The following is a 25,935-nucleotide window of genomic DNA, read 5'->3' on the forward strand; positions in this document are numbered from 1 at the left end:
TGGTTGAGAGTCCGCCTGCCGATGCAGGGGATGCGGGTTCGTGCCCCGGTCCGGGAAGATCCCACATGCCGCGGAGCGGCTGGGCCCGTGGGCCATGGCCGCTGAGTCTGCGTGTCCAGAGCCTGTGGCCACAACAGTAAGAGGCCCGTGTACCACAAAAAAAAAAAAAAAAAAAAAAAAAAGATATTCAGTCTAGTTTTAATACTAATAAGAGAGACTTAATTCAAATTCTCCAAAAATCGATGGCCTGTCCCCACGCTTTGCTAACCAGGTCGCTGGAATAATCAGATTCCTATTTCTATTCTCAGCCATTTTAAGTGAAAAGGGAATTTCCCAGTGATGACTATAATAGTAAGCTTTTAAGCATACTGGGGTTTAGCATTGTTTTTTTTTTTCTTTTTAAAATAGTGAGAGAGGCAGAATAATGAAACCATGCTTTGATAAAGTGACAAAGAATAATAATATAGAGAAAGTGGAGATATTTTCCTAAGGCCAACTAGACTAACAGGATGAAAAAGGGACATTGAGTTTTACTGCTGAAGGTATGTCGTTGGTCCCTGTGGAGAGATTTTACTGAAACATGAACTAGGACAACGGAGAACTTAGGGAATCTTTTCCCCATTTCTCTAACATTGTTCCTAGCAAAATCTATGCACAAAGACTACTGGAGAGTCCGGCTTGAAAATACAGTGGACTCTAGTATGATGTGCAACTTTATGGCACCTCTTTAAATAATGCATTAGTCTTTAGTGCCTGAGTTTATTCTGGGCAGAGCAGAGCATGGAATTGTCATGCTGCATGAAGGTCTGTCCACCGGTGTCGCAGCTCACCCACGACTCCTCCAAACGACGTGCAAACAGCAGAACTGGGCAGTAACATCCTCAGGAAATGCAATAATCAGAACTAATAAGGGTTGTTAGGGCAAAGTGTTTCAGATATGAAAGAGTTTCAGAGGCCGCTCTTACAATTTCACCAGGGAGAATGTGATCCATGAAGGAGAAAAGGAAGACAGCAAGAGGAATAAAGTAATCGTTAAATGTAAAGTTTAAGGATATTATAAATATATAAATATTTATATATTTATTATATTTATACAGCTGTAATATATATAAATATAAGGTATAAGGATAGCAACAAAGGGTTGTTAGGACAGTAGTCAAAGAGTCTTAACAACATGGTTGATTTGGGAAGTCTTGACGTAACATAAAATAGGAGCCTAACGATAAATAATAGAAAATAGTATTTACATATATAATATTTTACTCACATTCAACCCAGTGATTTGTAGCTACTGTAACCTCCATTTTTCAGACCAGGAAACTGAGCCCCAGAAAGGTCAGCTAGGCCCCACAGGGTTCCATATTTTTCTTCCCAGCATGCTACTCCAGTGAGGGATAAATGAATCATCGCCAACATCACGTGCATCACACAAAATGAAGTTGTGTTACCAACTTTGTAATGTACAAATCTCAACACCAGAACTGTTTTTCTCTTTTGTAATTCACTTTATATGAAGCTTTTAATATAATATACTACTTTTAAAACTCCAACAGCTTAAAAGGCTTTTATGGGCTTACGATTCTGTGATTCTATCTTATGTAAAATTTTATTCTACAAACTACCATGAAATTCTATTACAGTTATACAAACACTACTGGGGTAATTGTGTAACTCTCTGATTGTGGCTCTTCTCTTGAATTAATAAAATGAGCACGGTTAATTCCTCGTCTGTTTTTACCTGGTATAAGCAATAGTTTCATCTCTCACAAAAATAATACTGAAATGCTTCCTTCATGTATACTAGGAGGGAATATACCTCAAGAGACAAACGGTTACTGGTTTGGGATTATCTCTCTTTTTTTCTTCACATTCAACTCAACCCTCAAAATTCCACTTGCATTTCAAGAATACATTTCCCCTTCTGTTTGCAGTGGTGTCCTCATTATTAGCGTGACCCCTACTCCCTCTGAGGGACTGGCAAAATGTCTGTCTGCAGACAAGAGCCAGCCGTCCCGCGATGGCTCCACCAGGCCCTGGCACAGGGCGTCTACCCCTCGGTGGGGGAGGGTTCTCCACCCGCCTACTCCCCTAGGTTAAGTCACCTAAGGAGCTGTGCTCTAATACTACTTTTCACTCTTAATAGAAAGCCGGTGCCACATAGAACCCCAAACTTTGGTTGCTATGTAGAAGCACCTTGAGATGAATAAGGGTCCAAAAGTAGCAATCAAGCATATTCTTTTCCATTCTCTTCAAGTGGTCTGATCTCAGTACCTTGCTTTTGAATCTCTCCTTTATGAAGGCAAACCATCAAAATCCAGTTTTAGAGAACTGCTGGCTTCTGAGTAGACAGCAAGCTTAACAACTTCAGTCTGGAAGGGATGAAGGAGGTAAGGAAGAAGGAAAACCTAAGTGGAAGCCTTCCATTGTGTCTGAAAATCATTTCCCAGGTGCCCCTTCACTGTTCTCTACTGAAGGGAACATAACGCTATGAGTTAGAATAACACCTAAAAACACAACTGAACACTACCACAGTTTCAATGTCAACTTTACGATTAAAATGCACATTTTAGTGGCATGTTTTGTTATCAGTTGTTATAGTGAAATGACAGATGTAAAAGCAGGTGCCAGAGCCTTGGGGCAGTGTGGGAGGTGTGTGTGTGTGTGTGTGTGTGTGTGTCCGCGCGTGCGCGTACATAGTAGAGGTGGAGAGGTGAGAGGTCTCATCTCTGGCCCCATTTGGTTAAAGAAGGTACTATGTATGACGGGGAAGACTCTTGCTCAAGGGTTTTTCATCTGCTAGCTTCAAGGTCCTTTTTGGGGTTTTTTGAACGCTTTGAATTCCAAATGTTTGTGTTCTAATTTTTTTTTAATCTCCTGGTTTGCAATGTGGTCCACTTTGAAGGCCATTTCTGTTAAAAACAAGTAATTCTCGGGAAATAAAAATCTAAAAGTGAGCAGATAGTTTTATCCAGGGTCCCCTTTGGGGCAAGGACAGTCAGTCTACTGATGAATAAGTCCCCAGCCCACAAATCACCTGACACAGAGACACACAAGGGCTTATCTCTTTTTTTTTTTTTTTTTTTTTGGTACGCGGCCCTCTCACTGTTGTGGCCTCTCCCGTTGCGGAGCACAGGCTCCGGATGTGCAGGCTCAGCGGCCATGGCTCACGGGACCAGCCGCTCCGCGGCATGTGGGAGCTTCCCGGACCGGGGCACGAACCCGTGTCCCCTGCATCAGCAGGCGGACTCTCAACCACTGCGCCACCAGGGAAGCCCAAGGGCTTATCTTTTAATTAGCATCCCACCCACTACCCTCAAACCTGTTCTTTTCCCTCCCAAATTCTCATGCGGGAAGGGGTTAAACACTGACTGCTTTGGGAGGGCTGTCCACGCCAAGGGTCCCTAAGGATCTCTGCTCAGCAGAGGGGTACTCCTAGTTCTTACCCAGAATCCCCCAGGGAGGGGCGCCTACTCACACAGTGCCTCATCTGTCCTCTTCTCTGGCTCTTACTAACTGCTCATCAGACTTGTCTCTGCCTGGGAATGGCCTCTGCTTCCCAACCTGCATGTCTCAGAACATGGCTGGGTGACTGCTAAATTCTCATATTTACCATCACCTCCCATTCAGGGACAGGCTCCCAGCAACACTGAATGTTTGCTGTGATCCACTGAGAACCAGAACACTCTCACTAGATATCAAGCAGAACATCATTTCTGAGTTTCCCAAGTGCTGCCACTGCTGCCAAAAACAAGGAAAGGGCAGGCATTTTGTAGAGGGCAACAGCTTCCAGAAAAGAAGCCATGCAGGCAGCTCTAATCTAGGGATCATTTCTGTCTCCTCAGATTGCACCAGCCACTCAGCCTCCCTCTGCCTCTACCTCCTCAACTGAAAAATGAAAAGGACCAAGCCTGGGCTCATGGTAAGAATAGCATCTCATAACTGAAGGACTTCAGGGGCAATTCTTGCTGTCTCCATCAGATGATATTAGGCAAGCAACCTCATAAATTTTTTTCAGCTTCCTTTGTAAAGAAACAATGTTGCTAATTTAATCCCTATTCTATAGAAGGAACTGATTCCTGTAGGATGGGGCCCGCAGGTCACAGAGCTGCTTCTAAGGATGGAAACCTCCATTCCCAGACTAGAGGTATTCTATGTCAGCTGCACTGTTTCAAGGTATCTGGTACTTAACTGGGCAGTCTTACTTTTGGTTACCCATTTGTTAAAATGAACATTTTAAGTTAACATAAATATATAAGAAGTATTTTGTAAAGATTATCCTCAGTGTGTAAAAAGATGCTGAGACTGGACCCCAAGTTTTCCAAACCCTGAGGCAGGCATCAAATAACTCTTCTCAAATCCCCCAGGTTTGCTTCTTGTGGATCTAAGGGTTAAGCAGAAATTCTCTAGCCTTAGAATTGGGACAAATCTTTCACTGTTCTAGAAAAGATCTCCTTGGATGAAGCCATCTGCCAATGAAGGTATAAAATAAATCACTGTTACATTGGTATAAAATAATCCAAATGCAAGCCTAAAGATTGGGCTGTTTACTGTTCTGGTTCCATGGAGGGAAGGGTACAGGGCTCTACAATTTTTTATATGTGAGAAGATTAAGTAGACCCAGGTGAGTCAAGAGGTATAGTTTACAATCTGGGGCTGGAGGGCTGTGGTGAAAAGCTGAGGATAGGCTAGCCAATTGACTAAGGAGGACGTAATATGCACTTTATTTCCAGAAATGGGGCTGGGTTAACCTCAGCCCTGTACTGCTGGGCTTGGACCTCACACCCCTGCCTAATTCCTGCTTGGATATGAAAGTCCAGCCCTGGTGATGTGATTTTTCCAGTGAAACTGCATGGAAACCCTCCTTAACAGCCATAAAGACATGAGAAAATATTCACCTTCAGGCCACACAGGCATGGGTGTTGTTTAGGATCACCGGCATTTATAGCTGGAAGGCTAGGAGGAGTCATCTCAGCAAATAGATTCCATCTCTAGCGCTCACTCCCAGGGCTGAGCATGAGACATCTGTGGACAGGACGCGAGGGCGCATGTGCCCTGGGTCGGGGGAAGGAGAGCTGCGATCCATTAGTGATGTCTGCCCAGGTGTAGGTGCGTAAGAGGTCTTATGCTTTGTGTCTACATACCTTTTAAAAGCCTCTCATTTTATAGACAAGAAAAAACGAAATCCTGCAGACACAGAGAATGAAAGCCCAGTTCTTCTGACTACGTTTACCATGCTTGCTCTCATTATGTTAACACAGAGCAAAAACCTACCATAAGTCCACAATCCCTTATTAACGATTCTGAAATCCAACAAGCTCTGAACGTACATAATTCATATTGAGGGGAAAACCTGACTTGGACTAACATGAGATCATTTACAGTATTTACAGTAACTGATTGCAAAGTGTAACCAAACCCTGCCGGGGACACTATATATTATACAGTATATACACAGCATTTCTTCTATAAAATCTGAAAAAATCTGAAATCTGAAACACATCTGGCCCAGGGGTTTGGATAAGGGAGGTTAGGCCAGTGGTACTGAGTCCACCGCCTAGAGAGTGTGGCAGGTAGAGTAGCCCCCAAATGTCTACACCCTCATCCCCTGGAACTTGTGTCTGTGTTATGTGACACAGGAAGTTTGCAGGTATTCATTATAAGCTACAGACCTTAAAATAGGGAGACTTTCCTGGATTGTTCTAATGGCCTCAACTAATCACATGAGCCCTTAAAAGCAGAGAACTTTCTCCAGCAGGAGTCCGAGAGATGCAGCAGAAGGTCAAGTCTAGAATCTTAGCATCTCTCTAAATTCCAAGCAGGAGAGAGACTCCACCCGCCTTTGCGGGAGGGGCCACACTGGCGGCACGAGGAGGCAGGCAGGCAGCCCCGGGACTGTCCCCAGGCTGACAGGGCTTGCCGTGGCTCATTCGCCAACGACCTGAATAAGCGTGGAAGCAATTCTTTCCCAAAGCTTCCAGATAAGATCCCTTCTCAGCCAACACCTCGATTCCTGCCTCGTGAGAACGGAAGACCCAGCCAAGCCATGTCAGATTTCTGACCTGGGGGCTGTGAGATAACAAACGGGTATTAAGTTCATAGTAATTTGCTACAGCAGCAACACAAAACTAAACAGGACGAGCCTGATTCCTCCCCCATGATACAGCCTCTAGACACCCTCCCAAAGTGCCTTCCCCGCGTCCCAGCCAAGCCCCTCCTGGGTCAGGGTCAGGCCTGGGTCAGGCCGCTCCCTCCCTGGACCCACTCAAGATGCTTTCACTCTGACACCCTGCTGGCCCCCAGGCTTCCCCCGGCCAGCTCCGCCCTCCCTGGCCAGCCCCGCCCTCCCCACCAGGAACTTGACTCTGTCCTGCCTCACTGGGTGCAGTGCTTTCCAGGGGGTGTCCCTTCTTCCTCCCAAGTCCTGAGACACCAAGACCCAGTCGGGTGCCTCCCTTATGGCCCCGTAACACCTATCACTACACGTATGGAGCCCCTGACAAGCCTTAGCTCACAGAAGGACCGATTCACCTCAGTCGGCCTCACCGTGCAGGGTGCACGCAGGGCAGGCCGGGTGTAGGACACTGTCACGCAGACCAGGCAAGGCTTCCCGTGTTTCTGGTTAAAATAACCCCTTGGAGTTGTAGTGGGATTTGCAGTTTTCCAAGAGTTTCCAAATATATTATGTCATGTAATTTTTACAAAATAAACCATGAGATAAAACAAGGCAGGTATTTTTAATTCCCAGTTTTTACAGGTGAGAAGACAGAGGCTCTAAAAGGTTCTGAGGTTTGTCCGCTCGCCCACGTGAGAAACCCTGCCTCACAGACTCAGTGCTGCCACGCGCAGCGCAAACGCAACTCTGAGAATCTGGCCGAGGCAGCAGCAGGGCCACACTGCGAGCTCTGGGGACACTGCCGTGGATCCGCTCTGGCAGGTGTCCAGGCAGTTAGATCTCATTGCGTCTGTTTCTCCACTCTCCTCTTTCTCTTTCTCCGTGTTTTCTTACAGAAAAAAGTCTACTGTTTAATTTGAAAGCCAACAACATCTGGGTCTAAAGCACTCCTGCTTTGGGGGCACAAAAGCAAAACCTCTCTTGCCAGCAGTGTGATGGTGACGATGCAGCCATGATAGCTTCCCCGGGGCAGACGAGATGGCCCAGCTCTGCCTCTAACACAGGCTCTGCACAAGCCACTGCTCTCTTCCTCCCCTCGGAGAACAGACCCTGTTTCACGTCTCCGACAGCTGCTGTGAGGATGGAGTGAGACAGTGCATCTAAGTCATTTGGCAACTGTCCAGGGATGCATGCACGTGAAGTGTCAAATTCCTCCCCCTCGCTGTGATCACCCCAGTTACCCACATGAAAGCAAATCTGCCTTTTCACCAAAGAATATCCCAGGCTCCTGGCTATGCTCTTAGGATGTGCTGTTTTCTCCTCTTGAAGCTGGCTTTGGCATTCTTTTAAGCTGATTTCATCTTATTCAAAATATTAGTGGGTAAAGAGGGAGGATAATGAAGGAATTAACTGTGGGACTGGCCCCCAAGTCCTACACAGGCCCAAAGGGGTCCCTGACTACATGTTCTCCTCCATTCACAAGATAATCAGAGCAGAGCTGAAAAGACACTGGCTGATACAAATGCAGAAACCCAGTCCACTCTTATACCCCAGTTAAATCATTAACTAAGAAGCACCACCTCCTATGAGTGACTGACTCTTACACAAGAGCTTCCATGGTGCTGAAGGCACATCAACATTTGGGTTGAATTTAACTTTTATCTCTTCTTCATAACCCTTCAGAGATTTTAGATCAGACTAGTAAGGAGTGCTTTCAGATTCAGGTCTGGAGAACTTTCTGAGCATATGGGGCACATTTTCTGGTGATGATCTGTCATGTGGAAATTCATTACAAGTCCAACAAGACCATTTTATTTTAGTAAATCTATAGCTGATTTTCCTTGAATACTTTTTATAATTCTGGAAAACTGATGGCTCTTTAAATCCTCCCATGGTTATTCAGATAAGCATTATGATCACTAACATCAATAAAAATGGCTTGATGATTTTTCCTTTTATAATAAACTTTAGGCCTTGTGTAGGCAATGCAATTTTAAAGACGTGACAATATCGTTCTAGATACTATGGTTAAATTATGGCCGAAACACGGAAATCTTTACAGCGCAAGCCTGGATTGCATTTGGAAACATGCACTGGGTGACTTCCAAAGCTCCTGCCTTGGTTTCTCACTAGAGTTCTTGTCCAAGGAGCAGATCTGGAGAAGACAATCTGTTTTAAGTACATCAAAGTTACGATGGGAGTGGAAGTTCAAGTAGATATACAAAAATGAGGACTTTCTGAGATATGGGGGGCAAATCAATCTCTCTTTGGGCATTAGTTTGTTCATCTGTACAAAAGAAATCATACTTGAATTGTGTTGTAAAATGAACTCAATCCATGAGGAAAAGCTCTGTGAACACTAAGTCAAATTGTGTGTGTTTTATTCTTTTGTATAAAATCAACTTACATCTCCACCTGGAGGAGCATGAGAAGTCCCTGATGTTTCTAAACCAGACTCATCTTCTTTAAAACCAGCAACTGCTCCAGCAGTTCGTTCCTGTTTATGCTGATGACACACCCACACCCGCAGGCATCCAACCTTGGAAACATGGGCTGTGCTAGAAACCTCACTCCCCTGCCCACTGGGATGCCCGGTCAGTTCCTTTCAAAATATGAATCTGCTTAGGTCAGCCCCTTGCTCAAAAATCACTGACAATTTCCAGCTGTTCCTGCACAAAGGGTCAGAACACGTAAGTTGCCCCCAAGACCCTGTCCTGTCTGGCCTTGCCCAGCCCCTCACTCTGTCATTCCCTCTGCATTCCAGCCACACAGCCCTGCCCAACTGTCCCTTTGCTGGAACCTCCAGCCCCAGGCAGCCTCTGTGGTCACCTCCAGCTCTGAGTCCCCGGCAAAGCCATTATGCACGCCGCGGTAGTGCTCACGCCCTGGGGTGAGAGAGGCACAGAAACATACCCCAGTCCTGGAGCACAGCCATCGTTTGAAATGAGATTTTATGTGAAATCTTTCCCTGCTTTCCCAACTACGAAATTCATGACAGCAGTGATTCTATTTTCACTCCTGAATTGTCATCTCAAGCCTAGCACATAATGGGTACTTGTTCATTGCATGAGTAAATCAATCAATCTTGGGATCTTCTCCTCAATACACCTCCCACTTAACAGCCTCCAAGAGGTAGAGAGCACACACAGCGTCATAGAGCCAGAGACCTAATGGAAGCCACACAGCTGCAAATCCCGTTAGTTCTCAGGGTAATTAAATCACTGGCAGAAGAAATACTTCACCATATAGTTTCATTATTCTTCCAAACCATAATCCAAGCCGCAAATTACGTTTGAGCTTTTTAAACCACCTGACCTAAGAGAATCATCCTAGTTCTGAGTATAGAATGCTGTTGTGTTGAGGCAACAGCTGTTCCACAATCCCAGGCAGAACCTACGAAGCCAAGAGACACTGATGCTTTGTCCTCAACAAAAGGGGGGACCCATTAGGACATATCTAGGTCCCGGAGGTGCCCGTGTTACAGGCAGGCCCAGCAAACTGCAGCCCGAGCACCAGACCCGGCCCCAACCATCCTGGTGAGTAAAGTGGCCACAACCTGTGCACACCTGCGACAGAGGCCGCAGGGCCCAGGAGCTCCATGGTCCACCATCTGGCCCTTCAAGAGTCTGCCGAGCCATTAAAGAAGGCACATAACACGGAAAAATAACCCCGGAAATGTCTTAAAATGCAGTTTTATATCTAGAGTTCTTTCCTCACACCTTCTCCCATGGAAAAGGGTGCCTTATACTGTTTGTGAAAAGGCAGGTGAGCCAAACCCCCAAATCTCCCAACAAGGAGTAACAGCAGGGCCTTCAAGCTGGGAGGGATTTGTCCCAGAAAAGCCAGTTTAGGATCCTGACGCTCAGTGACCCCAATACCTCCATCTCCCCCGTCATGAAATTCCGCACATTTACAGGCAGGAAAGACTCACAGGCGTTTTCTGCTCTTCTAGGGGTGAAGCTGGCCCACGGCCACGCCCGTGTCCCCCCTCTTCTGCCGCCTTCTCACACACGCTCCGAGGCTCCCGGTCACCTGGTGCCCGCACATCGGAGGAGTGTGACTTTGGTTTCAAGCTGCTGGTGAATTCTCTGGACTGAGTTTTTCTGAAGAGAAACAAATGTGGAATTATCAAAAACAGTCTTTAACAAAGACAGCTTTCCCAAAGTAGAGGTCTGCATTCAAATTACATGGAAACCAGTAATGGGTACCATTTACTGAGCGCTGATGGTAGGCTGAGCCCTTTGCTAGGTATTTAAAGACATTAACTTAATCCTCATAACAACCCTGCGAGGAAGGCGCTGTTATCCTTGCTTTGCTGTAAGAGGCTCAAAATAATGGTATCACTCATCCGAGGCCACGCAGCAGCCAGGACTGAAACCCGGGTCTGCCCGGCTCCTGGCTCGGAAGCTAAACAGCCAGGGCACACGGCCTTTGTGTCATCAGCAGCAAAGAGTCCCTTTCTCTCCGTGTGCCCACTTACGGCTGTGAAGTCACAGGACCGCGGCACGGAAGAGAGGCCCACGTGTCTGTTCCTAGTTCCCCGCTTGCACGGGGCTGCCAACACTTCGCAGAGACCACCCTGGCACCCAGCCCAGGGGACCCATCCCCTGCCTCACTGCTCCCACCCAAGCTACCTTCCTGTCTCTGCAGTTGATTATGTCGCTTCCTCATTCACCACCTCCTCACTGTCACAGAATAAGGTCCAAACTCCTAAACCTGGCCTTCCAGGCACTTCAGAGCACGGCCCCCCTCACCCCTGTGCACCCCAAACAGGCGGAAGGACTCACCATCACTCAAAGCGCCATACATGCCCCATCGAGCGGTCTTGATGACCCCTCTGCCTGCATTGTCCTGCCTGACCTTCTGTAGCTGGAAAACTACTTACCTTTCAAGGTTCACCACCGTGGATCAGGACGATGGGCTCGGGGAACCCTCTGCCTGACCTTAGTCCCAGCGCACACCACAGCCTGTGTGTCTGCCTGTTTCTCCTCCTGAACTGCAAGCTCCCAGCACCCAGCACAGACAAGCACCCTCGGGCCCACTTCCTCCGGGACCCCCGGAGCCTGAAGCCCGAGGGGTCCCCGCGCCTCACCCCTCCCACAGCTGCACTGTTCCAGCGCGAGGCTAGGGAAGCCCAGGGTCACCGGGGGACCACCTCCACACCCCAGCAGGAAAGCGAAACGGCCGACATGGTGGCGCTGTGAAAATGAAGGGAGTCGCCAGAAGTCTGAAGGAAATTTCCAGAAACTGGGAGTCACCATGCGCCCTCAAGTCCCACCAGGCCCCCCACAGGGTCTGAGAGCGAGAGGCCTCGCAGCCCCGTTGTGTGGTGCCTGGCCAGTCCCCCACGGGCCTGCAGGTTCATACCTGAGCTCCCGCACCTCCTGCCCCGACTTCAGCCGTGCCCTCTGGGCACGGATCTCATCACAGAGCGTGTCGTAGGGTTTATCGAGGTGGTGCTCACCCATCACCCACACCCAGACTTCCTCGTCGGCTCCCAGTTTCCAATGAACCGATTTGCCGTTGTCTGCAGGCAAAACAGAATTTGGATGAACAAGTGTCTTTAGCCATGGGTTAGGATGTTTTCCATCATTAAAGTATCTGAAAATCAGATGAGGCAAAGCCCGTCCAACCTGCTCAGAATGAGCAGCATTCCCAGGGCGGCGGCAGTGGGCTGCAGTACGTTTGTTTGAAAATATGATGAATGTGGTGCCCCTTTTCTAAGTGAAGATGCAAGATGGGAAGAAAGCAGGCATTGTCTGCAGTATGTTTAGGGTAACAAAGCAGCATCAGGCACCAGAACATCTACAGCCTAAGAATCTCCCTGCAACCCGGCTGCTCCAGGGCTTGGGGTGTCCACTACATTTCTAGGTTTCATTGCTGAGTACAAGGCAGCACTTGAGAGTCAGACCAGCTTTAGTCTAAATCCTAGCCCTGCCACTTAGCTGTGTGGCTTGGACAAATTATTTAATCTCCCTAAGCCTCAATTTTCTTATCTGCAAAATGGGATCTCCCTAAGCCTCAATTTTCTTATCTGCAAAATGGGAATGCTAACATCTACTCAGGAGGATGGCTGTGGGGAGGCGGTGACAGCTGTGCAGGCAGGTCCCCAGGTGTCTGACACACGACACGTGACGGACTCACGGGAGAGGCTGGTGCCACCGTCCCTCTGTGCTGTTGACAGACGGACGTGCCAGCTCAGAGACTCGGGCCAGCCCACGAGAGATGACGCGCCCGCAGTGTGAGACGCGGGGAAGCTACTTGAATTACCGAACTTGCGCCTGCTCCCAGCAGGGGTTGTGTTACATTCTCTCTAGTTCCTGCTCCTCAGATGCGGCCACACAGGTCATGTTCCCTGAAACCTGGGACGGTGGACCATTCCCAGGAGAGGGGGTGGGCAGTCCTAAACCTGAAGGCCCCAGAGGGGACTCACCAGGGCTATCATGGTCCACGGCTGGTCAAGATGCCTGGGCCTGAGGACCCACACTAGCCAGTGGTGCTGAGTGTGTGACATGGGCAGCAGCTGGCATGCAGGCCGGGCCGTGGCCATGCCACAGGAAGTAGAGTGAAGGTAAAGAGGCAGAGGTTTTGGGGCAGGAAGAAAGGGAATTAGATAGGATGTGTCAGATTTAGCGGCCCTGACAGGGGTCTCTGCTCTGAAGACACTGGGGTCCTCCAGGGGGCCCACACAGCTCCCTGAACCCAGGGAGGGGGAATCATTCCCGTAAAGTGAGTGTCGGCCTGGTGCCCTCTGCTTCGTACCAAGATAGGGGGGCTAGCAGGGCCTCTGTGTAGCTCCTTCCACAAAATCCTACTGTGTTCCTAACGCTGGCAGGATGCAGAGCTGGGTGCTGTGGAGATGTGGGGTGAAACATCCTCCTGCAGGTCACCCAGAGCCTGGGAGAGAAAGAGTAGGGTGGTAGGTCACTGACTTAATGAACTTCACTGCATATCTGCTATGTGCCAGGCCCTGAGGTAGACACGCGTGAACACTTACAAACAAGACAGACCAGTCCCTCCTTCTAGCTGGGGGAGGCAGGTGCTGACCAACTAGTTACTTAGAGAAGTCGCAGTAACTGGGGAGGGGTGTTGAAGTGCTGCGGGATGTGTGGAGGGCCGGGGACATACACCGTAACCACGAGAGATTTAAGTCCATTGAGGATTCAGAGGACGGAGGATGCTTCAGAAGGACAGGGAAGAAATAAGAAGTTCTTTGTGTTCAGTTTGGGAGGATGGATATGGCATCTGGACAGAGAATAGGGGTGGGTTTGGTGCTGGACACAAGGAACAGCATGACCGAGATCAGAGAAGGGAATCAACGTGGGGCCACGGGGAACAAGGGTCTCCGTCAGAGCCGAGAGGTTTTAGAAGCAACCTGGCCATGGGCTGAGGCTCGTGCAGGGGGAGCAGGTGGCCGCCTGGCACAGGTCCCAGACACCAGGCTGAAGGGTTTAAATGTAGGCCCTGTGCTGCATAAAGCCAGAAAGCGGTGCTAAAATCCCAAGGCTTCTACCAACTCTACGTGACCATGTATATATCACAATATTTCTCTGAGCCAGAGTTCCCTCTTTGATAAAACAGAGGTAATGAGTCTGAACTCACAGGCCTGTCACATGACAAGTGTTCAAAAAGCATTAGCTCCATGTTCTTGGTCTGAGTGACCAAGCAAGAGTCCACACCTGTAAGACATGACACCATAAAACTCCTAGAAGAGAACATAGGCAAAACCTCCTCTGACATAAATTGTACCAATGTTTTATTAGGTCAGTCTCACAAGGCAAAAGAAATAAAAGCAAACAATAAACAAATGGGACCTAACCAAACGTATAAGCTTTTGCACAGTAAAGGAAACCATCAACAAAATGAAAAAACCACCTATGGAATGGGAGAAAATATTTGCAAATGATACAAACAACAAGGGGTTAATATTCAAAATATACAGACAGCTCATAGAACTCAATATCAAAAAAATAAACAACCCAATCAAAAAAGGAGCAGAAAACCTAAACAGATGTTTTTCTAAAGAAGACATACAGATGGTCAACAGGCACATGAAAAGATTCTCAACTTCGCTAACTATTAGAGAAATGCAAATCAACCACAATGAGCTATCAACTCACACCAGTCAGAATGGCCATCATCAAAAAGTCCACAAATAATAAATGCTAAAGAGGGTGTGGAGAAAAGGGAACCCTCTTACACTATTGGGGGGAATGTAAATTGGTGCATCTGCTATGGAGAACAGTATGGAGGTTCCTTAAAAAACTAAATATAAAGCTACCATATGATCCAGCAATCCCACTCCTGGGCATATATCTGGAGAAAACTCTAAGTCAGAAAGATACATGCACCCCAATGTTCATAGCAGCATGATTTAAAATAGCCAAGACGTGGAAACAACCCAAGTGTCCATCAACAGATGAATGGGTTAAGAAGATGTGATACACACACACACACACACACACACACACACACACACACACGCGCGCGCGCGCACACACACTGGAATATTACTCAGCCATAAAAAAGAATGAAATGTTGCCATTTGCAGCAACATGGATGGACCTAGAGAATATTATACTAAATGAAGTAAGTCACACAAAGAAAGACAAATACTATATAATATCGCTTATATGTGGAATCTAAAAATAATACAAATGAATCCATATCAGAAACAGACTCATAGACATAGAAAACAAACTTATGGTTACTAAAGGGGAGAGGGATAAATTAGGAATATGGGATTAACAGATACAAACCACATAACAGGTACATAAAATAAATAAACAAGGACCTACAGCACTGTATAATTATTGTACTGTATAATTATACCTAATGTATAATTATACTCAATATCTTATAATAATCTATAATCACATCTAATCTGCCAAAAAACCCCAAAACCAAACCCTATGCTGTACACCTGAAACTAACGCAGTATTGTAAACCACCTCGACTTCAATTATAAAAAGAGTCCAGGACAGTACTGTGCAGGTGGTGCCAGGACCAGGAAGCCCTGCAGCGCGTCCGCACGCAGGGAGGACCTGGACCAGGCGGTGTGCAGCGGATGTACAATGATGTTGCAGGAGACAAAGGGTGGAGAGAAGGGGGGTGAGGCCAGCCAGGCCTGCGCGAGGGGAAGACGGCCTCCAATGGGGCGATGGTGTCTGGGCGGCCGAGGCAAGGAAGGACTCAAAGATGAGGCCGAAGGTTTGAGAACGTGGGATGATAAACAGTGACGTCAAGAAAATACATGTGTTTGAGGCGTTAGGTAGTGAACGTTTTGGGAAACGAAGAATAAACTATTTTCAATTTTACTAGAAACCCAGATGGCAAGGTTGAGCACATACCTGAAACATGGAATTGAAGTTTAGAGTAAGGTCAGGATGCACAGTGTGAATGTGGGGATTACTTTACAGATGCCATCGTGGACACCGCTGGCCCAGAGAATGAAACCCAGGAGAGACCCTCGGAAAAGCATGTGCTTCGTCAGGACACAGAAGAAAAGACAGGGGAAGGAGAGTCCTGATTCAAAAGGAAAAAGAGGGAGAGGGAATTCTGACTCCTAAATAACTGGAAGGAGAGTGGGGAGGATGCCTTGCCTCCAGGAGAGGAGAGGTTCTGACCTCAGAGATGGTCACTTCAGACAGACGGGGCAGGCTGCACGGGGCACAAAGGACTGGGCACAAGTTACTAGGGGAGGAGCAAAGAGGGTTCGGCGGGGCTCAGCAGGCATCACTGAGCTCCTGCCACAACCCGCTGTGCCCGCGGGCAGGACAGAGCAGCCCAGGAGCTCAGGGGAACGTGGACACTTCCACTGGGTTGCTGGGAGGGGAAGTATGGACGCCAGGGACCAGGCCGGGGATGGGGACACAGGGACAGGAGAGAGCAGGGAAAGAGGGTGCTTTTGAGGAGAGAGAAAAGCTCAGCTGCTTAGAGTTGAAACCTGGCTGCACGGAACCACGTTCAGTTCCCAGTGTGCCTCCTTAAGGTAAAGGTACAAGCATGAGGGGTGTTAACAGGGCAGGCACTGCAACTCGTCCTGACTTAATGCTCTCCAGGTGTCCTGGGCCTCCTGCTGACTTCAACTCAGAGGACAGTGAGAGAGGGACCTGTTACAGCGCCTCCACTGAATTATGAGTTTGTTTCCCAGTCTTCGACTCACGTTTCTATGCTGCAGTGCTCTCAAGTTTGCTCTTAGGGACTCAAGAGGCAGTGCTGTAGAATGTCACACAAAAACAGTGACGGGTCACGCACGTCCCTGGCAAGGCCACGGCCAGGCCCATTCCGCTCTGACGGGGGAGGGTGACGCCGCTCATGCAGTGCGTGTCGGGCCCGCAGGGGGCAGGAGGCAGCGCCCGGAGGTGTCAGCGGGGTCGCCTCCTCCACTGAGGTCAACGCGACCCCCGGGGCTATGACTGTGCCTCAGAGTCAGCATCTGGTCTCCACTCCGACTGATCCACTTGGAGGGACGAGCACAGTAGCAGGTGCGCACGAGAGGGAGAGGGATGGAGAGAGGGAGAATTGCATGCTCTACCCCCACTGAGAGAAGACCACGGACTTGGAGAACAGAAGCCAGAAGAGCAACAGAACCAGGGCCCCTAACGCATCATGCATGAACTACACCAGGGCTGACGGAAGCAGGGCTCCTACCAACCCCAGGCTGCCGTGTCCATATGCTCCCTGAACTCACAACATCCCAGGACTCTCCCACCACTCTGGCCGCTCCTCTAGGTCACCCACCTCCAACCCAGAAACCAAAGGGTGAATGAACACCTGGCCGGTGGGGCCTCCGGGACTCGGGTGCTATGGTCATGTCCCTTCTGACTGATGCCCGTGCCAGGCCTGCCTTGAAATACTTAGAGCACCACTGAGGCTGTTACTAACCCTGCTTGACCACAAGGAAATTGAGGCTTAGGGAGGGTAACTTGCCCAAGATCACAGAGGTGGTGAAACTGGAACCAGAATTCAAAACTCGGCTGTGAGACGGTAAAAGCTGTGTTTCGAGCCACCTCTGACGCATTGTCCAAACGGAAATACTTTTGAAAGCAAGAAAGGAAACCCACCAACAGGAATGGCAGGAAATGGAGAACGTGCAGGGCCCTGCTGAGCAAGCTGGGTGTGGGGTCACTGGCATGTGCCCTCACGGCCCTGCAGAGCTGGACAGCTCCAGCCTCACGTGCATTTAGTGAAGGACAAGGCCCAGTCCTACAGGCACTTCCTGAAGTTAACCTGGTAAGAATCCTGCAGTTACTAACACAGGTCCATCCTTTAAAACTTCAAAAATATTTATGCTTACTATAGAGACAAAAGGACAGGAAAGAAGTTGGAGAATGTGCATGGCACCATGGTCCAGGGAAGCAGGTGGTGGCACAGACAAGTGAGAAGGTGAGCCAGGAGGGAGGCCCGCTGAGTCCACAGCTCGTGGAGGTGAAAGGGAAGGGCAGCCAGTGAGCATCTGCATCCGGTGCTCAACGCATAAGACGCCAAGTCCGTTACACTATGCAGCCCAGAGTGAGGGGCACAGACAGGGCTGGGACCAGTGGCTCAGAACAGACCTGGAGTAGATCTGGACCTGAGTTCAAACCCTGACTCCACCGGTGACCCACACAAGTTACTTTCTCCAAGTTTGTTTCCTTATTTGTAAGAATAAGGGGGGCAACGTTCACCTCCCTGGATTCTTGCGAGGATTAAATGAAACAACATAAATACAAGGCTTCTGGCTGGCACACACTAACAGACAAGCAGGTTGGTGGGGAAAACCTCCCTGGGATGGAGCAGGTGGGATGCAGTGAGGTCAGGAGCAACCAGGGGACTCCCGGGTTTCTGGCTTTGGTGACTCAGGGCCACAGATCATGGTGGAGATTGAGAGGCAGGACCAGGCCTGGGGGTGGGGAGAACCGTGGTGATGCTGATTAACTTGGTTTTGCATCAAGTTTGTAGGGCCTAAGGGTCTTCTGAGCGGAGATGCTCATTGGGTAACTGACATGGAAACCAAAGCTCAGGTGAAAGGTCTGGCTTTGAAATACGGGTGTGAGAGTCTGTCATAAAGAGCAGAAGAGATGCCCCAGGGAGAGAATACAGGGACCCTAACCTTAACCTAGTCTCTGAGTCTGTGACTGAGCCTCAGGGAGTCTGTGAGCATTGGGAAACTCTACACGAAACGTCCTCTGTGTGCATTTTCCTGGTCCAAGCTTTTCATAAGTTTTCCATGGAGTCTATGGGCCCCTCAATCCCACCTCAAGGTTACCAACCACCGGTGTAGAGTGAGACTCCCCTGGGGAACACGGGTATTCAGGGTCAGGCAGAGACGAAAAAAGAAGCCGTCATGGAGACAGCAAGTGACCATGACACCAACAAGAGACTCTGAGAGGCAGCTCACAGGGTCAGACGCAGCTGAGGAATCGACTGAGGTAAGAACTGACTCTAGCAGCAGAGGTCACCGTGCTGGGTCAGGAATGAAGGGAAGGGAGGGGAGGAAGTAGACACGGCAGGTGGCACAAAGCAAGGCTTTATCATCATTTCATGAAAAAGGGAAGATTTTGCATAAAGGAACTTGCCTGAGAATCCACAAATGAAATTTCACAAGCCCGAGTCTGTTTCAGGGGCACACGTGGAGCCTCTCGGGCACCACACACGGTGCCCAGAGCCCAGCCTCCTGCGTGAGGCTTCTGCCAGCTGGAGAGAGGTCCATTGCTAGGCAGCCTCCTTTGTGTGTGTTACCAGAGAGAATCTTACAGAATAAATGCTCCACGGCAGGATGCCGATGCAAGCACGTGTTCAGACGCGAGCAGGGCACCTAGACAACAGGAACTGTTACAAAGCTCCAGGTAAGCTGAATGGGTGGAATGTTTGTTGACAGCATTGGCTCCGGGAGAGTCAGACTCAGGGCCACTTACTAGCTGCTGCCCCGGGCAAGTTATTAAGGTCCCTCAGCCTCATTTTCCTCACCTGTAAAAGGTGAACGGTAACTCAGCTCCAGGCTTGGCTGTGACTATTTAATGAGATGATATATTTAATCACAGAGTTCAGGGTCTGACATGCCTTCAGCTCAATCAGTGCTGGCTGGTGCCATGTTTACTGTCTAGAGCAGTGCTGTCCAGTGGGCGCTCTGCCTGTCATTATACATTTTCTAGTAGCCCAACTAAAAAATCAAAAGAGGAGTTTGCCCAAGATGATGGAGTAGAAAGACCCTGAGCTCACCCCCTCTCACAAGCACACCAACATCACAACTATCTGCAGAACAACCATCGATGAAAAAGACCAGAACCTTCAAGAAAAGATATTCTACAACTAAAGACATAAAGAAGGAGTCACGAGACATGTACGCCAGGTGGGTGACCCATAGGCTGGAGAATAATTGTACTGCAGAGGTTCTCCCACAGGAGTGAACATGCTGAGCCCCCGTCAGCCTCCCCAGCCCAGAGTTCCTACACGAGGAAGATGACCCCCAGAGCATTTGACTTTTAAAGGCCAGCAGGGCTTAATTTCGGGAGCCCCACAGGAGTGGGGGAAAGAGAGACTTCACTCTTAAAGGGCACACACAAAATCTCACATGCACCAGGACCCAGGGCAAAAAGCAGTAATTTGATAAGAGCCTGGGCCAGACCTACGTGTTGGTCTTGCAGAGTCTCCCAGAGAGGTGGGGGTGGCTACGGATCACCCTGGGCCCATAAATACTGGTGGCGGACATATCTGGGAACATTCTATTGCGAGAACATTGCTATTGGTGGCTGCCATCTTGGCTCGTGAGCGCCAAGATCTGGTCCCACCCAACAGCCTGTAGGCAGCACTGCTAGGATGCCTCAGGCCAAACAACCAACTGGATGGGGACATAGCCCCACCCATAAGCAGGCTGCCTAAAGACTTCCTGAGCCCACAGCTGACTCTAGACACACCTCTAGACTTGGCCCTACCCACCAGAGGGCCAAGACCTAACTCCACACACCAGTGGGCAGGCACTGACCCTTCGCTCCAGGAAGCAGGCACTAGTCTCTAGACCAGACTCATTGGCCAGGAGGCAGACACCAGAAGCAACAAAACTATGATCCCACAGCCTGCAGATCCAGCCCACCCACAGCTCACCAGACCCTACTGTGGGACCAGCTGGGACCTGGCCCTGCCCACTAGCAGGCCAGCACAAGCTTCAGGACACCCCAGACCCCAGACCCAACTGTGCCAGCAACTGGCTCCCCAACCACCAATGATTTGAAATGAGTTCTGGGATCCCTGGGCCCTGCAGCCAGACTCCAGGACCTGGCTCTGCCTGCCAGCAGTCCAGCACTAGCGCCAGGACCTACGTTCACCTGTCAGTGGGTGCACAACATCCCTGGAGTCTTTGGTACCCTGATTCCACTCACCAATGAGCCAGCACTAGCCCCAGGGTCCCCTAGGATTCCTCAACCAGTCACCTCATGGCCAGATCCATCTACACAGCAGCCGGCAGCATCCACACAAGGCAGGGCCTGAGAACCAACCAGGCTGGGGACCAACCAAGCCCCCCAGATGGCCCGCACACTCAGCCCCTATGACAGAAGGGCCGACACAGTCCTCTTAGGGGGCACCCCTAGAGCCTATACCTTGAGTGACCAGGTTGGGAGTGCGCTGCTGGGACACATAGGACATCTCCTACAGAAGGCCACTTTTCCAAGGCCAAGAAACATAACTAACCTACCACATACATAAAAATACAAATAACAACTTAGACAAAATGAGGCAGCATAGGAACATGTTCCAGATGAAGGAACAAGATAAAACCTCAGAAGAAGAACTAAGTGAAGTGGAGGTAGGCAATCTACCCAAGAAAGAGTTCAGGGTAGTGCTCGTACAGACGATCAAAGATCTCTGGAGGAGACTGGATGCACAGAGCAAGAAGTTCGAATTTTTTAACAAAAGAGTTAGAAAATATAAAGAACAACCAAACAGAGAAGAATACAATAACTGAAATGAAAAATACACTAGAAGGAATCAATAGTAGACTAAATGATACAGAAGAATGGATCAGTGAGTTGGAAGACAGAGTAGCAGAAATCACTGCTGCTGAACAGGAAAAAAGAAAAAAGAATGAAAAGAAATGAGAGACCTAGAGGTTTAAGAGACCTCTAGGACAACATCAAATGCACTAATATTCTCATTATAGGGGCCCAGAAGGAGAAGAGAGAGGGAAAGAGTCTGAGAAAATATTTGAAGACATAATAACTGAAAACTTCCCTAACCTGGGAAAGGAAATAGTCACCCAAGTCCAGGAAGCACAGAGAGTCCCACACAGGATGAACCCAAAGAGGAACATACCAAGACACACTGTAATTAAAATGACAAAAATTAAAGATACAGAATATTAAAAGCAGCAAGGGAAAAGCAACAAATAACATACAAGGGAAGTCCCATAAGACTATCAGCTGATTTTTCTGCAGGTCAGAAGGGAGTGGCACAATATATTTAAAGTGATGAAAGGGAAAAACCTACAACCAAGAATACTCTACCCAGCAAAGCTCTCGTTCAGATTCGATGGAGATATCAAAAGATTTACAGACAAGCAAGAGCTAAAAGAATTCAGCACCATGAAAGCAGTTTTACAACAAATGTTAAAGGAACTCCTCTAGGTGAAAAAGGCCACAACTAGAAACAAGAAAATTACAAAATGAAAAAGGCAAACATACAGTAAAGGTAGATCATCCACACACAAAGCTAGCAAGGAGGTTAAAAGACAAAAGTAGTAAAATCATCTATATCCACAATAACCAGTTAAGGGGTACACAAAACAATTAGATGTAAAATATGATATCAAAAATAGTAATTGTGGGGGAGGAAAGTACACAAGCAGGGTTTTTAAAATGCATTTGAAATTAAGAGATCAGCAACTTAAAACAATCACGTATATATATATATATATATATATATATATATATATATATATATATATATATATAGGCTGCTATACAAAAGCCTCCTGGTAACAGCAAACCGAAAATGTATAATAGATATACACATGAAAAAGAAAAAAACAATCCAAACATAACACAAAGACAGTCATCAAATCATGAGAAGAGAACAAAAGAAGAAAGGGTGAGGGGGAAGACCTAAAAGAAAGAATCCAAAACATTAACAAAATGGCAATAAGAACACACATATTGATAATTACCTTAACTGTAAATGATGGACTAAATGCTTCAACCAAAAGACGTAGGCTGGCTGAATGGATGTAGATCAAGACCCGTATATATGCTGCCTACAAGAGACTCACTTCAGATCTAGAGACACATACAGACTGAAAGTGAGGGGATGGAAAAAGGTATTCCATGCCAATGGAAAACAAAACAAAACAAAAGCCAGAGTAGCAATATTTATATCAGATAAAATAGACTTTAAAATAAAGACTGTTGGGCTTCCCTGGTGGCACAGTGGTTGAGAGTCGGCCTGCCGATGCAGGGGATGCGGGTTCGTGCCCCGGTCAGGGAGGATTTCACATGCTGCGGAGTGGCTGGGCCCGTGAACCATGGCTGCTGAGCCTGCGCGTCCAGAGCCTGTGCTCTGCAACAGGAGAGGCCACAACAGTGAGAGGCCCGCGTACCGTAAAAAAAAAAATTAAAAAATAAAATAAAATAAAATAAAGACTGTTATAAGAGACAAAGAAGGACACTACATACTGAGCAAGGGATCAGTCCAGGAAGAAAATATAACAATTGTAACATTGTTACAGTTGTATATGCACCCAACGTATGAGCATCTCAAAATATAAGGCAAATATTAACAAAGGAGAAATTGACAGTAATGCAATAATAGTACAGGACTTTAACACACCACTTACAGCAATGGACAGATCAGCCAGACAGAAAATCAATAAGGAAACACGGGCCTTAAATGACACATTAGACCAAACAGGCTTAATGAACATACAGAGGGCTTTCCATCCAAAAGCAGCAGAATACACATTCTTTGCAAGTGCTCATGGAACGGTTTGCAGGATAGATCTTGTGCTAAGCCACAAAACAAGTCTCGGTAAATTTATGAAAACTGAAAACATATCAAGCATCTTTTCTGACCACAATGCCAGGAGACTAGTTCTATCAGTTTTTCACAACAGAAGTTCATTACTCCCTTAAATTTAACACTTGGAACAATACGTTTTGCACCACAGTGGTTCCTCTTTGACTACAGAAAAGGAAAAGTTCTGAGAGTCTTTCTCCACTTCCCCTATAAAGACAGGCCTCCTCTGTGTCTCATCTTGCTCTGTCTTCGGTGATCAAGCCACAGAGAGTCAAGGCCCTGTTGTCATGGCTGAGGCTCCCCAGGCTGAACGAGGCCCCAGCTGCTGCTTGTCGAGCCCTCAGCATGTGTTCCTCCTCGACGGTCTGGATGACTTAAGTGCTACTTTTCCTTAGTGGTTCATAGCTGGGCTGTGGCTTTGAGCTTGTCCTTTTCTTGGCTCATAAATATATCTATGTCCACCCCATTCCTTTACCATTCTAGCTCACCACTTAGCAGTTCTTTCGCTGTCATCCGGTCATTTTTTTCTCTGTATAGCCTACTGTGGTGAGTTTTCAAAAAGCATCACTAGACTTTTAGTGATAACTAGCATATTGTGTATCCCAGGAACCTGTCCACCTTACAGTAATCCTCAGGCCAAAGTAGGAGAGGCTAAAAAACAATCAGAAGTATGGATTTAACTCAGTAATAGATCAGAAAATCATTTCGAAATGTAGCGTGAAAATATGATTGTTAGAGAGGGACAGAATTCTGGACCTCGTCTGCCTGCTGGGGCGTAACGAGAGGGCAGAAGCTGCAGGGTCCAGTCTGGTAGCCGCTGGCCACAGGTCACTACTGAGCACACGAAATGAGGCTGCTCTGGGCTTAGGTGTGCTAGACAGGTAAATGACCAGAGACTTGGTAGGAGGAAAATTAATGCAAAATACCACATTAATACTTTTATATGCATTATATATTGATATGATCATATTTTGGGCATCTTGGGTAAAATAAATATATTAAAATTAATTTCACCTTTTTCTTTTGATTCTTTTCTGATTTTAATTTACTTTTTAAAATTTTTAAACAATTTTAAAGGTTACACTCCATCTACAGTTATTACAAAATATTGGCTCTATTCCCCGTGTTGCACACTACACCCTTGTAGCCTGTCTTACCCCCAGTAGTTTGTACCTCCCACTCCCCCTCCCCTACGTTGCCTCTCCCCGCAACCGGTAACCACTAGCTTGTGCTCTACGTCTGTGAATCTGCTTCTTTTGTTATATTCACTAGTTTGTTGTATTTTTTAGATTAGTTAAGTGATCATTAAAAAAGTATGTTGATATACACCTATTCCACTGTGTAAATCAACATACATTTTTTATGATCACTTAACTTATAAAGTAACATAGGTTTTTGAAGAGGTAGATTCAAACCCTGCAAAGGAAGAACTTAAGCAAAGAAACGGAAATTATTGTCTTAAGTCAGCACGAGGAGAACAATTCAGCAAACATGAGAAGCCCAAAGTGTTTCAAAGAGCCTGGGCCAACGATTCCAGGGGCAAGAGCCCTTCTGCTGTCACCAGGCTTCAGAGTCACGCACCACATCTGTGTGTTATGTTCACAACCAGCATGGTGCCCAGTGGCCTGGTTACACCTGGTAAACTCTGACTGAAGGGTGCAAGGAAATGAAGGAGCCAGTTCAGAAAGATAAAAGCTCATGCTTCAGTTTGGACGCGTTACCTCTAGAAGGAAAAACAAGTATCTATTTGGAGAGTGTAGGGTACTGTGAAACCCAGAAGATCTGGGCACTAACTGGTGGTGTGACCTTGCATTTATTACTGAACTCTGATTCTAAGTTTTTCCATCTGTAAAACAGGACAACTGATACCTATTTTGCAGAAATATTGTGAAGATGACATATAACGTATGTAAAAGTGCTTTGTGTGGTGTCTGACAAAACAGGTGTTTAATAAATAGCTGCCATTGATGATAGTAATAATAAATGAGATGCTCATACTTGTTTCCGTATCACTATAAAGGCTTAATTCTAAAAGATGCCGCATGCTGCAACTAAAGATCCCGCATGTCACAACGAAAATCCAGCACGCAGCAACGAAGACCTGGCGCAGCCAAATAAATAAATATTTAAAAGAAAAATAAAGGCTTAATTGGAAAAAGGTTTTAATGAAAGGCAGTACAAGGTAAAGGTCACTAAACTGACCTCCTTTTTGAGTCTGTGTATGCAAGTTAGATTCATGTTCTCAATCTTTGAAACCCTGAATGGTTTTATCAAATTTAATTTTTCCTGGCTTAATGAAAAATGAAGAGAGATTGATCTTGAATACCTCTCTGTAAGTGACCTTGAAAACTGTGTTGTTTTTTTCCAAATGATAACATTTTATTACAGAAAAAGCATCCCAAATATAGGATTTCATAAACACTGATAAATGAACAAGTGCAACTTTAAAAGTAAATACAAAGTAAAGAGGCAAAACCTACAAGCATTTTGCCTTTAAGAGAAAATGTAATGCTCTCCTACAGAGGTGATCCCACCCAGAGCACAAATGTGGCTCCATCTCCTGTAAAGACATCAGGTTTGTTTTCTGAACTACGCCCAGTTTAACAATTTCAAAATGATAGCAAGAAGTGACACGGAATAAATCACTAAGACCAATTAACTTTCTATTGACCATTACTCAATAAAGGCTCCCCATCACACTTTGACAATTTAAAGCCGAAAACTGTGCTTTTTTTAAACAAAATAGGTATTCATCCATAACAGAATGTGCGTGTGTGTGTGTGTGGGGGGGTGTTAATGTGTGCTTTTCCACATCTGTGTGTGTATATCCTGATGTA

The 25,935-nt window shown here is 47.1% G+C and overlaps 1 protein-coding gene across 2 annotated transcripts in view; it reads right to left on the minus strand.

Moving 5' to 3' along the window:
- Positions 1 to 25,935, minus strand: part of SH2D4A (SH2 domain containing 4A) — a 74,693-nt gene that overhangs the window by 43,113 nt on the left and 5,645 nt on the right. For both annotated transcript variants that reach the window (XM_070044622.1, XM_030834825.3), the window contains exons 3-4: positions 11,480 to 11,639; positions 10,044 to 10,215 (exon numbers count right to left, since the gene is read on the minus strand). In XM_070044622.1, coding sequence (XP_069900723.1) covers positions 10,044 to 10,215; positions 11,480 to 11,639 — 332 coding nt within the window. The remainder of the gene's footprint in view (positions 1 to 10,043; positions 10,216 to 11,479; positions 11,640 to 25,935) is intronic.

Source organism: Globicephala melas, chromosome 21, assembly GCF_963455315.2.
Source record: "Globicephala melas chromosome 21, mGloMel1.2, whole genome shotgun sequence".
NCBI classification, from domain to species: Eukaryota; Metazoa; Chordata; class Mammalia; order Artiodactyla; family Delphinidae; genus Globicephala; species Globicephala melas.